The following is a 13,713-nucleotide window of genomic DNA, read 5'->3' on the forward strand; positions in this document are numbered from 1 at the left end:
ATATGGCGGACTGTTTTTCAGGCGGCAGAAGTGTCCATTCTGATTTAATCTATTCTGTGGTATTACTCTATGGGTGCGGGTGGCGTGCGGTATCACTACAGATAAGTATCACGTCTTATCACATATTCACATCGGTCTGTTAATGACAAATTAAATTTAATCTGTTATGGGTCTGTTGTAGTATGGTTGTAGGTATAATTGTCAAAGAACAAAATTCGAAATTCGTACGAGTGGTTTCTCAGCTATTAAAGCGCCCTGTGCCGATGCCATTTTGTCCTCAAAAATACACTCTGCGGAAATAACGATACCGCCTTGTAAAATCAACCAAATTTGAAAATTTCATATTTTTTTTTTTTAATTGCTAGAGGGAAATATTCTGCAGCCCGCATCGACCTCTTTTTTTCAATATTTTATTCTCAAACTTTATAATAGTATGTCTAAAAAAATACAAGATAAAAAGCATTTTTTTTACAAATGTTTTAATACGATTATTTGAAATACAAAATACAAAATCAGAGATCGATGCGGGCTGTAGGAAGTCTTCTTCTTTCAGATAAAAATATAGTCATCAAAATCCGACAATTCTACAGTCATTTAAAAAACAGAATTTTATATCTCTACAGGACACTCCTCAAGTAATAAAAAAAAATATCAAGAATTTTAAAATATAGTCTAAGTATAACAAAATATTTTCAAAAATCATATTTTAAATAACTGCGTTATTGAAGAAGAAAGAGGGAGTGGGCAACGGGCATGCTTGCAGGTGAATCGTCTAATCACCTTGTATAAACTATTTCGTAATAAAGTATATTAAAATACTTTGAGTAAGGTAAGTAGTAAATATTAAATTATTATCTATCTTATTATATTCTGAATTTCCTTGACAATAATAATATTAATTAGGTACCTAGTAATTTTGCGGGCGCTTGTAAATTGCGCCAACATTAAGCAGGTAGTAAAAATACTATAGTAAATTGCCCTCGGGACTTTTCGGGGGTCTAAAATGCGTATAGTAAATTGCGCCCATAGTATCTAAGTGATCTTGAATTCATCGTTACCTATTATGTGTAATTTAAAAATACTGTTGTTTTAGCCAGACATACTAGATTAGCCAGAAAAAAAATGATGTTATAATCTACCAAACTTATAAATTTTCAAAATTAAAACGTGAGTTGTCTTCGGGTGAAACAAAGTGGCAATGTAGTGTAAAAACGTGTGAAGCATTTTTGAAAACAATAGGAAAAAAAAATAACATAACTGAAAAAAATGGGAATCACATTTATAAAATAGATATTTAAAAATTACAACGAAAAATTGAGTCCGCTAGTGCAAAGCGGAAAGCAATCGAAGACTGTGAAAGACCAGCAAAAATACTCCATAGCATAGCAACTGTTCAGGATACGAATTTAACCAAGGTTAGTGATTAGTAAATGTCTATTGGGCGCAATTTACTACACAGAATTTTATACCTGAAAAATACCGGGCGCAATTTACAATTGTTTCTCTTCGTTGGGCGCAATTTACGTTTGCCCAATTTTGCATTAGTTGGAACTCGCGTTGTAACCTTTCAGTTGTACCAATTAACAAGCCTGGGCATAAACGAGTTAAAAAGTAAAAGTTGTATTCCACATTGTTACGTTATCGAATCCATCAAGTAGCCCTCACAGCAGACATTGAAAAAATGTATCGGCAGATATTAGTTAACGATGACGATTATCATCTCCAAAAAATTGTTTATCGTTCACAGCTAACTAACAAGTAACAACCATCAAGAGTTTATGTTGAGAACAGTAACTTATGGTACTAAAACGGCACCATACTTAGCGACCAGATGCTTAGTACAGTTAGAGAACACATGTAACGATCCGGACCTAGCAAAAATCATCCAAAGGGACTTCTATGTTAATGATTTGTTGACAGGAGCCGACACGGTTGAGCAATGTCATGAGATTTTTCAAAAACTCACCAGTGTACGAACAACGCACAATTTACCCTTAAGGAAGTGGTGTTCAAATTCATCAACACTGTTGTCCTGGTTAAATACCACCACTGATGATAATTACATTGTAACCTTGTCAGAATCTGACTCAGTGAGTGCGTTGGGTTTATTATGGCAACCAAGCACAGATAGTTTTTGCTTTGCTATGAAACCATTGACTCCACCGTCTCCACCAAAGCGAATGACTAAACGTAGTTTGTTATCAGATATCAATATACACTATTATAGTGTGTATAGTTCACGACCAGTACTAATCAAAGGGAAGATCTTTGTACAGCAATTGTGTGGTCTGAAAATTGACTGGGATTAAGCATTATCAGAGGACATATGTTCAAGGTGGACAAAGTTCTATTCCATCACTTGTTGAATTGTCAGTGCCAGGAAAGTGATATTAGCTGATGTTATCACTATTCAAATACATTTCCACCCCATCTGCCTCCTGGACACTCCGGAGTTTGAGATCAAACTTTGTTTGATGTACGTAATTAAGTTTAAGTAGTAGTTTTTTCTTAATGGGGAGATGGGATATCTTTATACATCGTTATCGGCTATCGCTAATGACTTGTACCGCGGCCGACCCAATGAGGCTATTATAAGATTATGATCAATTCAGTGTTCGTTACGAAGTTGTGTTGCGAACTACTAATAATATTATGTAATTAATAAACGTCATTGATATAGACTTTTGCATGTTATTAATTCTTATGCAAATATTACAATAGGTAAAACAACAAAAAATCAATTTTTGTCCGGATGGGGAGTCCCCCTCTACGGCTAATGATGATATCCTAACGGGACACTCTGCATTGGAACCTACATAGATATCAATAGGTTGGTAATAAAGGATTTGAAAAAATAATCAGCCCGAAATCTTAACGCTGATCAGATTATATTGTAGAACCACTGACTAGAATAATAACACTGCACCTGGGAAATATTTGTAATTTTCGGTGAAAGCTTAGGACGAAATTGTAATTTTGTATTAATTATTTGCAATTCCGTGTCCAAACGCATTTCACACACAAATTGTTCACGATGGTTTACCGTGAGTATGACGACAAAATCCTTTAGGATTACATTGACGTAACCGTCATGGACGTCGTTCGTGCATTGTTAAGTGCGATTCACGCTGATACGACACGACACTGCAAAAATGTGTCCAATACACATAGGGCCGACATCGGCAAGACGACAACGACAGTAGTACTGTACGACGCGCACTTGTCTACACGTTTAGTTATTTAATTCAAAATGACTAAACTTTTTAGTAGTGTTTTAAAATGTTTAGAAATTTATCGAATAAAGATTTGGTCATGATGGTATTATTGCTCGATGAAGATGAAAATAATGACCACGTGGCGAGTAAAAAATGTTCTATTTGGGTTCATGACATTTTGAAGAAAAGAAAAATTGATGAAGAATATGTGACTTTATGTAAAATGTTGGAGGATCACAAGGAAAATTTTTTAAATATTTTCGAATGACCAGGTTCCAGTTTAATGTACTTTTTTTAAAAATTGAAAATAGTATAACAAAACAAAATACTCACTTTCGAGGAGCGATACCTCCAAAAGAAAAATTAGACGTTTGCCTAAGGTATAATAATATGACATTTAATATTTTAATAATATATTAATCCGCAACAAAATATTTTTCATTTTACGTGTATTTTTTAGATTCTTGGGAACTGGTGTCTCATACCAAACAATTGCATTTAGCTTTAGACTGGGGCATTCAACAGTGCAATTAATTGTACTCGAAATATGCAGTGCGATTATTTCAAAATTGAAAGACGAATATCTTTCTATTCCTGGAGAAGAAGATTGGAAGCGAATCACCAAAGAATTTTGGGAAATTTGGAACTTCCCAAATTGCATAGGCGCGTTGGATGGTAAGCATGTCGTTATCGAAGCTCCTCCGAATAGTGTATCACTCTACTTCAATTATAAAAAAACCTTCTCCATAGTATTGCTTGCCCTTGTAGATGCACAATATACATTTTTAGCGGTCGATATAGGAGCATTTGGTAAAAATAGTGATGGTGGAATTCTCTCAAATTCAAATTTTGAAAAGCTTTAAAGAAGAATAAATTAAATATTCCAAATGAACAATATCTGCCAAGTACAAATGAAAAATTACCTCTAGTAATTATAGGAGATGAGGCTTTTCCACTAAAAAAATATTTGTTGAGACCTTATCCAGGACCGCAAGTGCATGAAATCAGAATAAAAAAAAATTCAATTATCGTCTTTCAAGAGCACGTAAGAACGTAAGGTTGTCGAGGATGCTTTTGGTCAATTAACGGCGAAGTTTAGAATCTATTGTAGAAGATTTAATGCATTACCACAAAATGCCCATACCATTGTAATGACAACTTGTATACTCCACAATTTTATTAAAGAAGATGCCACCGACGTTCATAGCAGAGAAGTTTCGTCAAGTGCATCTATACCTGCAGGGCTCATAACATATTTAAATCGTCAAAAAGGTTAGGTATTCGCTCAAAAATCGGGACAAATATAAAAATTTCTTTTGTTTGTCAGCAGGAAAACTTTCCTGGGAATAGACAACATTTACTATGTACCTATTTAACTATGTAATTATTTAATTTCATTATATTCGTGTTTAAAAAATTATGATTTGCCTGTAATTGGATGCAGTTATATTATAATAATTAAGTTGTATTTTAATTAATGTTTTTATTAAGTTTTATAAAATTATAAAACTTTATAAAGTTTAATACATTTTTAACTACAAAATAATTATTAAATTTTAAATTTGACAAATGTTGTCAAAATTCGAACTTTAAATACTTATAAAAAAATTGTGCCTATGTATTTTTAATATTTTTCAACTGCTATTGTAACAATATATCAGGAGCCTTGCATTAAATTTTCACGCTTTTCTACCCAAAAATTTTTATTGATATTTATAGAAGAAAATGGAAACTGAAAATATTCGTAAACAACTCAAAATAAGTCAAAATATTTGAAAATTACTATAGTGTATAGAAAATGCTAATATAAACATTCAGTCAAAATTGCATGTATCTACGGTAATTTGTTTAAAAGTTGCACTAAAAACCAAAATCGATTTTCTCATTTTCTTCCCTCAGAATCTAAAATTTGATTCCATTATTATTTTTATTTAGAAATGATTAAAAAAAATCATAGTTTACGGGCCCGTTAAGAGTGGTCTATCCACCACTTAATTTATAGAGAAACCTTAAATGACAGCTATTCCATAACTATGACTGCGCAACGCAATTTTAAGCGACTGTGTTCAGGTAACACTTAAATTAATTTTTAGTAACACTTAATAAATATAATATATATTAATGTATATAATACAGCGGCGTATTTAGGGGGGGGAATTTGGGGAATCAATCCCCCCTTGGTATTTTTTTTTTGTTATTATTAAAGAATTCAAGTATACATATATAGACACTGAATCGTCAATCATTTTAGTATTTACTATGTATTTTTCATTTTTTATTTTTGTACATACAGTAAGAAAAAAATCAATTATAAGGTTATTAAAAGACTGTTATTATTACGATTTACGACACTGAACTCCGCAATGTCATAAATGAGGCGTTTTCTGTATAAGATGCGGGTTACACTCAACGTACCAGCTAGACACGGTTGTAGTACACTAATTATTATTATTAATTATTGTAGTAAAAATAAATATTTATGATACTATTATTTTTGTACTAAATTTATTATTGTGTTATTGGACATAGGTGGTGATAGTAGGATGGTAATTGTTAAAGAGTTAATTCTCTAAGAATATTTTTTGAGTGTAAATTAAAAATTGAAATTTATTTCAAATCTAATGAAAAATAATCAATATGTTATTGTTATTCACTAAAATTAATGATTAATAATTGGTGTTAAATGTTGTGTAAACTTTACAGTATGTAGTGAGTAAATATAGGAAACCTCAAAGGGGGATGTCATATGTCATTCAGTGCCTCATCCCATCCCTTTAGCAATTCCTAAATACGCCGCTGATATAATAAATACTTAGAAGATAAAACAAATGTCTTGTTCTTCAAATATAAAAAGAAACCTTGTAATAAAAATGAAAACATTCTTTTTAACAAGGAATAATGTACATAAATCTGTTATAAAATATAAAATATATTATTTAGAAAAAACAAATTGTTTAAATGAAACCTTTTGAAAAAAATAATATTCTTTAAAAAATTCAAATTCTTACTAGCACGCCATAAATTAAAAATACTTACAAAAAAAATTGTTTAGTTGTTTTAGTTTGTATCTGTACCTGGTTGGAAATTTTGAAAAAAACTGGTTGCTTAGATGTCTCTTGATTATTTTCAGAATGCTGAAGTGTATACAATCTATGGTTTTTGGATGGAATTTGAAAATCATGCATCGGAGATTGTAGATTAAAGTTTGACTGTGGTATTGGTTCGAATAATGGCTGTTTTTGTGTTTGTTTCAAACTGTCTAATTCTATCTCGGATACAATAGAATAAACTTTTGTTTTCGCCTATAAGAATCTCGCATGTTGGTCCATGTTTTTTTACACTATTTTACTGTAAGTAAAATTAAATATAATTTTAAAAATCAGTACACGATTGAAGAGGTCAAAATTTAAAATTCCTAGTAGTATATAGTGTCCTAGTAGTCCTTGTGAATTTGATTCAAATAGTTCAGTTGATCAAAAATATACATCTATAATTTATTATAGGTATTTATGACAATATTAGACAATAGGTATAAATATATTCATATTAAATAGTAAATTTAAAAAAAAAAATGGGGGGGGCATGCCCGCGATTCAATTTTTAAGCATAGTTACATATTTAGAGTCTTTTTTAGCACATATTCATGTACATATTTTGGTCGTATAAATACATATTTTTGCATTATAAAAACATACAAATCTAGGTAATTATTAATTATTATCTAGTGTTTATTTATTTATTTATTACTTACCTGGTTGTTTCAATATGGATGCAATTTCTTTTCATACACTCTCCTTATATGCGTGATCACTACTTTTTCATGCTCATATCATACAACCATGGTTGGTCTATCACTAATTATACTAGCATTTCCGCGTTCATTTTTAATTAAATATTTTAAAATTAAAAATATCAGAAAAAAATAAATACGAGTACTGCATCAGACGTCTTTAGGCGACAAACAGATTGTGTCTAGATAAGAAACGACGGTTTTACACTATTTTGGTTAGTGATATCTATTTTGAAACATGACAATTGACAATCTAATAAAATTTCAAATATGTAAAACCATGCTAAAATTAGGATTTTATAGACGTATGGCTACATAAATAGTTACGTTTGTCAATAAATAATTATTAATAATTTAATACAATATAATATACAATATAATTGGGCTTTAAACTATTATAAAAATGTGAATTTTTTAGGAATCGTAGCGTACTTTACCTATTTTAAATACGTAGTTACCAATAGCTTATCTAGAATTTTTTCACGGGGAACAATATACAAATTTTAAAACAGATTCCGGTCCCGCTTCTCAGCCGAAGAGCATCAGACTAGACCGCGGCGGTGACGCAGAGAGTGAAAGACGTGAAAGAGCACACGGTAAGTCACCCTATATACGTTCCTGCAGCAGTACCTTATTATAGCTAGAACTATATGGGCCCCCAGTGTAAATTTAATTTGTGGGTCCATTATTTTCCATTAATATTCTATCTGAACATATTCTAAAAAAGCAGTAGATACGTGGTACATATCAGACATCGCGGTACCTATATCATCTAGATTTTTTTTCTTGTTTTTTAAAGTACCTATATAATTTATATAGTACTACAACATATAAATGTAAAAGCAAAAACGTTTATAATATAATATAATTGGTTGTCTTTAATAATAATGTGATATAGATACACATAATAGTCAAACCCGTTGGAAAATTTAAAAAAAAAAGAAAATATATCAGTGATTTTTGGTACACACTAAAAACAAATGGCTATAAAAGTCATCAATTTTGAAAATAGGTAAAAAGAATAAATATTATAATTAAGGTAATAATATTTTTTAACAATATAATATAGTATCATAATTATCACATTTATTTATATAGTGTAATATGTGAAACTGAAGAACTAACAAATAAAATAATATCACAATCAAACAAAAATTAAGCACTCTTGTCAGTATTTAAAAGATTATTCCTATTAAATCTTTAGGAAGATATTTCCGTGATCACCTTTGGTAATATCTGCTTCAATTTTTACTACAGTATTCTTTTTAAGCAATCCTTTTTCATGTGCTTTAGCTAGTTGAGATACTACAGACCTTTCCACTTCGTGTTTAATTGACCTAGCACCATAGTTTACATCATATGCACCAATTATTACATGTTCAACAGCACTATCCCACTCGATTTGTATGCTATGTTTCTTCAAAGCCTGAAAAAAATATAAGTTAAATTAAATTTGAGCCAGACAGGAAAGACGGTTCATAGTATACACTATACAGGACCATACTATTTTTGCTGAACATTTAAAATTTCTCCATTTTATGAGTTAAGTGCCTATATATTAATGAGTAAAATAAAATGAAACTATTACTACCTTCATTATAAATATTTCATATTTGTTATAACCAAAAGAATATTGTTCTCTACCGAATTATTATTTTCTATAATTTTAACAATTGTAGAAATAGATCATAGTTTAGATTAAAGAACAATCCTTGCATAAAAACGGAGATGGTTCAAACTGCTTATTATTAGACTATATATTGAATACTACTATATTAATTATATTAATTCCATTAATCATCAGAAATATTAACGAGTTTACAACATACCAACTCTTGCCAATATTGCAATTCTCTTTGAACAATAAATTTCAATTCCATTTCTGAAAATGGAAGGAAGTATACCACTTCATTAATACGACCCAAAAATTCATCTCGTTTAAAGTGTTTTTTTAAAATAGGTTTTACAATTTGATCTTTGAATTTTTTGGAGATAAATGTTACAACCTCTTCATGTTTTTCAATTTTTTTATCCGATAACCCTAAATTGAATGATATTTATAAATATAGAACAATTAAAAAATGTATTATGAAAGAAAAAAAACAGTTCTCACGACTATCTTCAATTAGTTTATTTTGATGTTGCTCATTTCTTAGTTCTAAAGCATGCTCTGCAATTTCTTCACTAGCTAAATTTGATGTCATAACAAATATGGCATTTTTACACACAATCGTCTTTCCTTTACCATCAGTTATACGGCCCTATAAAAAAATTTACATTAACATAATATTCATCATAATCATATTATTTATTTAGCCATCCATAAATTAGGGATAGATAATTGCTTATTAATTCACTGTAAAATAGAACACTTTAAGATATAAAAAGGCCATTCCAAAATAAATACTATTTTGGATATAAACATTAATATGACTTGCATATAGGCTTATTACAAAAGTATTGTGGCAAATAAGAAGTAGACAGACAAGTAGAAAAATACAAAAGTAACAACAAAATAGTAGATAACTTAAAAATTTGTGCGTGTGAAAACAGTGCAAAGATAAAGTATTAAAAGTACTAAAATTGGAACAAAATAGAAGGATCTGAAATCTGAATAGAGAAAAAACACAATACAAAGTGAAAAAAAATAGACAACAGAATGTTAAAACAACTTGACAATTTAAAACCAATTCAAAATTGTATATTTAGGTTGAATAGTTATCATGCTGTGACATAAATGCCAACTGTCAATGATTATCCTAATACAAAAGTAATAATACAGACATGTATATGCAAGTATAAATAGTTTAAAAATTGCAAATACTAATGTATTATACTTAAGATGATTAAGTGATAAATTTGTTCAAAATATTATGTATTTATATGTATGTTTTTATAACTATAACTAGAATAAAACAAACAAAATATAAGTAAACATTTTCAACCAATGGCCTAGATGTCTAGGCTTATCTTAAAAATAAAAGAAAAAAGAACCATAGTTGATAACATATGGAAAGTGAATAGTTAAGTTATTTTAAAAAAAATCATATAGTACAACATGAGTGACATCACAATATGAAGGTTTAGTAAATATGTATCTTACCTCATCAAACAGTTGTAACAAAATTGTCAATATGTCTGTATGAGCTTTATCAACTTCATCAAACAATACTACAGCATTTGGATTTTTAGCTAACTGTTTTGTAAGGTAACCACCATCATCATATCCAACATAACCGGGTGGAGAGCCAATCATTTTGGCAACCTATTATATAAAAATTATATTAATATGTATATGTTTTAAGCCTTTTTTTTACAAACCTCATGTTTTTCTTGGTACTCAGACATATCAAGTCTAATGAAACCATCTTTGTTGTTTTTATGTAGGTAGCTAGCAATCTGTTTAGCCAATTCTGTTTTGCCAATGCCAGATGAACCGAGGAACAAAAAAACTAATGGATGTTCATCATCTGTCCAACCATTTTCTTTACGTCTAATAGCTAATAAGAAATTTAAGTATAATAATAAATAATAGGTAGTAAAAACAAATGTATTATTCATACAACCTGACGAGACTTCATTAATAGCATTTTCTTGGCCAATAATTTTTTGTTTCAATCTTAATTCTAACGGAAAATTTTTTCGTATTTCTGCTTCCTTTTTTTTTTTGATAAGTTCAAACTGAAAAGTATTATTTTAAATTATTATTAAAATTAAAAAATATGATATAACTATGATATATCCAAAAACCATTTTTTTTTCATCAGTTATTATTAAAATAAAACTGCTACCATTTAATATATTGTAAAAAGAAAATAATAGAACAGTGGAGAATAAGAAAAAATCTTATACAATTTTAATCTACCACCTACACGTACACTTAACTATTTTAACACGGCTAATAATTTATAATAATTGTTGAACAATTATTATTATATCATGACCATAAAATATTTTTCCAATATCTGTTATGTCAGTAATATTTTCAATTTTGATAAAAAATATTGAAATCATTAATTTAATAAATAATTTTTGAATCTTAATAAATTTGAATTAATAAAAACAGGTAAAACAAAATGAAAATAAAATAAAAAATAAAAATGAACTATTATTGTGTTAAGACTAGTAAATACTTATTAATCTATTAGGGAACTTAGGTTGCTGGTGATTTAAAAATATAATTAATAAATACTTAGTTAAATTACTATACAGTAGGTCCCAGAAGTCCCGTATCACCCTTAGTATCTCCGTGAAAAATCTATATATTTAAATACAGTTCTTTTTACAGTAATAAGTATGAAAATTCTGATTGAATAGCATAATATTTGATATTTTTTTTTCAAAAATTCAAAAACTATTAAAAATTTTAGGCAAATAAGTTTTTTAAATTTCCAAGATAGCCGTTTTATTGATTGTATTTTTAAGACAATTCAAAAAAAAAAATTAAAATATAATGAAAATTTCCCAAGTTAGAGCTAATTGTTATTATGAATTCCTAAAAATTATAGTTATGTTACCTATGCATACGTCATTAGCAAAATACGATCCACATGCTTTAATCAGAAATGGAATGTTGATATTTTGGCTGAAATTCAAAATAATAATTATTAGCCCTAACTTAATTAAATTGAAATTTTTTTTTTTGAACTGTTTTAAAAAATACAATCATCAAAATGGCTATCTTGGAAATTTAAAATACTTATTTGCATAAAAAAATTTTTGAACTTTTGAAAAAAAAAAAATCAAATATGCTATTTATCCAGAATTTCCATACTTATGACTGAAAAAAAAACTGCATTTAAATATATTATTGATTTTCCACGGAGATACTAAGGGTGATACGGGACTTCTGGGACATACTGTATAGTTTGGTAATGTATAATACAAATAATTGGCTACAATACATTAATAATAGGTGTGTGTATAAGAAGTCAACAAATACTATAAAGCACAGAATATTTTGGTTTTTGGATATCTTTACTGAACAATACATTAAAATCTACATCGCTTTCATAATCAGTAAGAAGTTCATAAATTGTTATGTCCGTAACCAAATCTATTGGTTTATGGCCAGAGACTGATTTTAAATTGGGATCAGCTCCATGATCCATTAGAACTTTTAATGATTCAATATTATTTAATAATGCTGCATAATGTAAAGCAGTAAATCCTTGAAATGTTGCATTAACATTAAAATTATGCATAAAATGATTCTCTCTTATTGATTGAACTGAAACAAAAAAATTATTTTATTTTATTCTTAAGAAAACAAATATATATTATGTATTTACCATCTAAAGGGTTAATGTTTCTCTTCCGAGCAACATTTATACAATTTGAAAAACCATCACTTAAATTCGGATCTGCTCCAGATTTTAATAAAACTGCCAAGTGCTCATATTTGTTATTCGATGCAGCCACGTGTAACGGAGCCCATCCAAATAAATGAATTTTATTAGCTGCCTTAGAATTATCTTTTAAAAATCTGAAAATGACATTTTTCAAAATATCGAGTTAAAATGTCAGCATTTCTAATAATAATAACTATATAAAAAGATAGTGTACCTAGTTAATTCTTCTGCTGATCCTTGGTTGATCAGGTCAAATATATCTACAAAAAATACAACCCATCAGCCACATCAGAGTTTGTACTCAAAACATAGGTTTGTTTAAAAATTGTTTCTGAAGCACTGGTTTATCATATACATATAAATGTGTTCAGCATTGGAAATATTTATAAAATAGCAATACCCACTTATAATTATTTTATGGCAACATTAAATTAATTTTTAACATTTTGTTAACAAATTGTATTATGCAGATGTAATTTTGGAGTAAAATTAATAAAGTAAAATGATTCAAAATTGCAAGTCAAAACAACAACAATAATTTTTAACTCACTTTCACTATCGTACCCAGCATATAAAAGTGAAATCGCTAACAACCATTTCCACGAAGGAAATACAGAAGTAGTAGTATTGTTTTTGTGAAGCACACAGTCTCCAATTACATGTATGTTTGAACAGCGGACATTTGGATAATTTTCATATTTTACACTTTGTATACTTAATTGTCGACATATTTTCCGCTGAACAAGGTATTTAACCCATAAATACTTCAAGTTTAGATTTCTGTTGAAAACGTTTCGGATACTCATTTTACTTTACTTCAATTAAAGTGTCGACCAACGGTTATGATTATAATAATATGTGCTGCAGTGTCATTATCATAATATCATGAACAAAATGATATCATTCTACAACAGACTACCGACAGAACATCAATAAGAATTGAACAGTAAGAATAAGAAATAAAAGAAGGTAGACTTGTTGTAAATTGAACTGTAAAGGCTCATAAACTTCCACAACACATATGATTTTAAGATTTAGGCACAGAATAAAATAAATTAGGTAGGTACTAGGCATACATAATTTTAGTTGTAATATAATTTCATCTACTCTGTGGAATGTCGTGGAGTATTATATAGTACATTATGCAGTTGGTACAGAAACACAGAACACGAATTAAGATATCTAATTATATTACTATTTAGTATTTATAATATTATCCTATAATTCATCCACAGAACGTCAGATTACTCAAATATTGTCAGGATACAATAAAATATTAACATTAAACAATAATAAATATTTTATAACAGAAAATTATATTATCATAGAACCATAGAACATAATGTTATTATCTCAA

General features: G+C 28.8%; 2 protein-coding genes across 2 annotated transcripts; one reads left to right on the forward strand and one right to left on the reverse strand.

The window, feature by feature from the left end:
• Positions 1-3,315: 3,315 nt before the first annotated feature.
• Positions 3,316-4,078, forward strand: LOC132953051 (uncharacterized). The gene is made up of 4 exons (XM_061025600.1): positions 3,316-3,440; positions 3,488-3,595; positions 3,676-3,890; positions 3,966-4,078. Exons 1-4 carry the CDS (start codon positions 3,316-3,318, stop codon positions 4,076-4,078), a joined length of 561 nt encoding a protein of 186 aa, XP_060881583.1.
• Positions 4,079-7,865: 3,787 nt separating this feature from the next.
• On the reverse strand, positions 7,866-13,662 carry LOC132952614 (mitochondrial disaggregase-like). The gene is made up of 10 exons (XM_061024949.1): positions 12,907-13,662; positions 12,571-12,616; positions 12,297-12,490; positions 12,009-12,235; positions 10,572-10,686; positions 10,327-10,505; positions 10,109-10,270; positions 9,119-9,266; positions 8,835-9,046; positions 7,866-8,431 (listed from the first exon to the last, which is right to left on the reverse strand). Exons 1-10 carry the CDS (start codon positions 13,160-13,162, stop codon positions 8,198-8,200), a joined length of 1,773 nt encoding a protein of 590 aa, XP_060880932.1. The 5' UTR covers positions 13,163-13,662; the 3' UTR covers positions 7,866-8,197.
• Between the last annotated feature and the right edge of the window lie 51 nt (positions 13,663-13,713).

Source organism: Metopolophium dirhodum, chromosome 9 (assembly GCF_019925205.1).
Source record: "Metopolophium dirhodum isolate CAU chromosome 9, ASM1992520v1, whole genome shotgun sequence".
In the NCBI taxonomy this organism is placed as follows: domain Eukaryota; kingdom Metazoa; phylum Arthropoda; class Insecta; order Hemiptera; family Aphididae; genus Metopolophium; species Metopolophium dirhodum.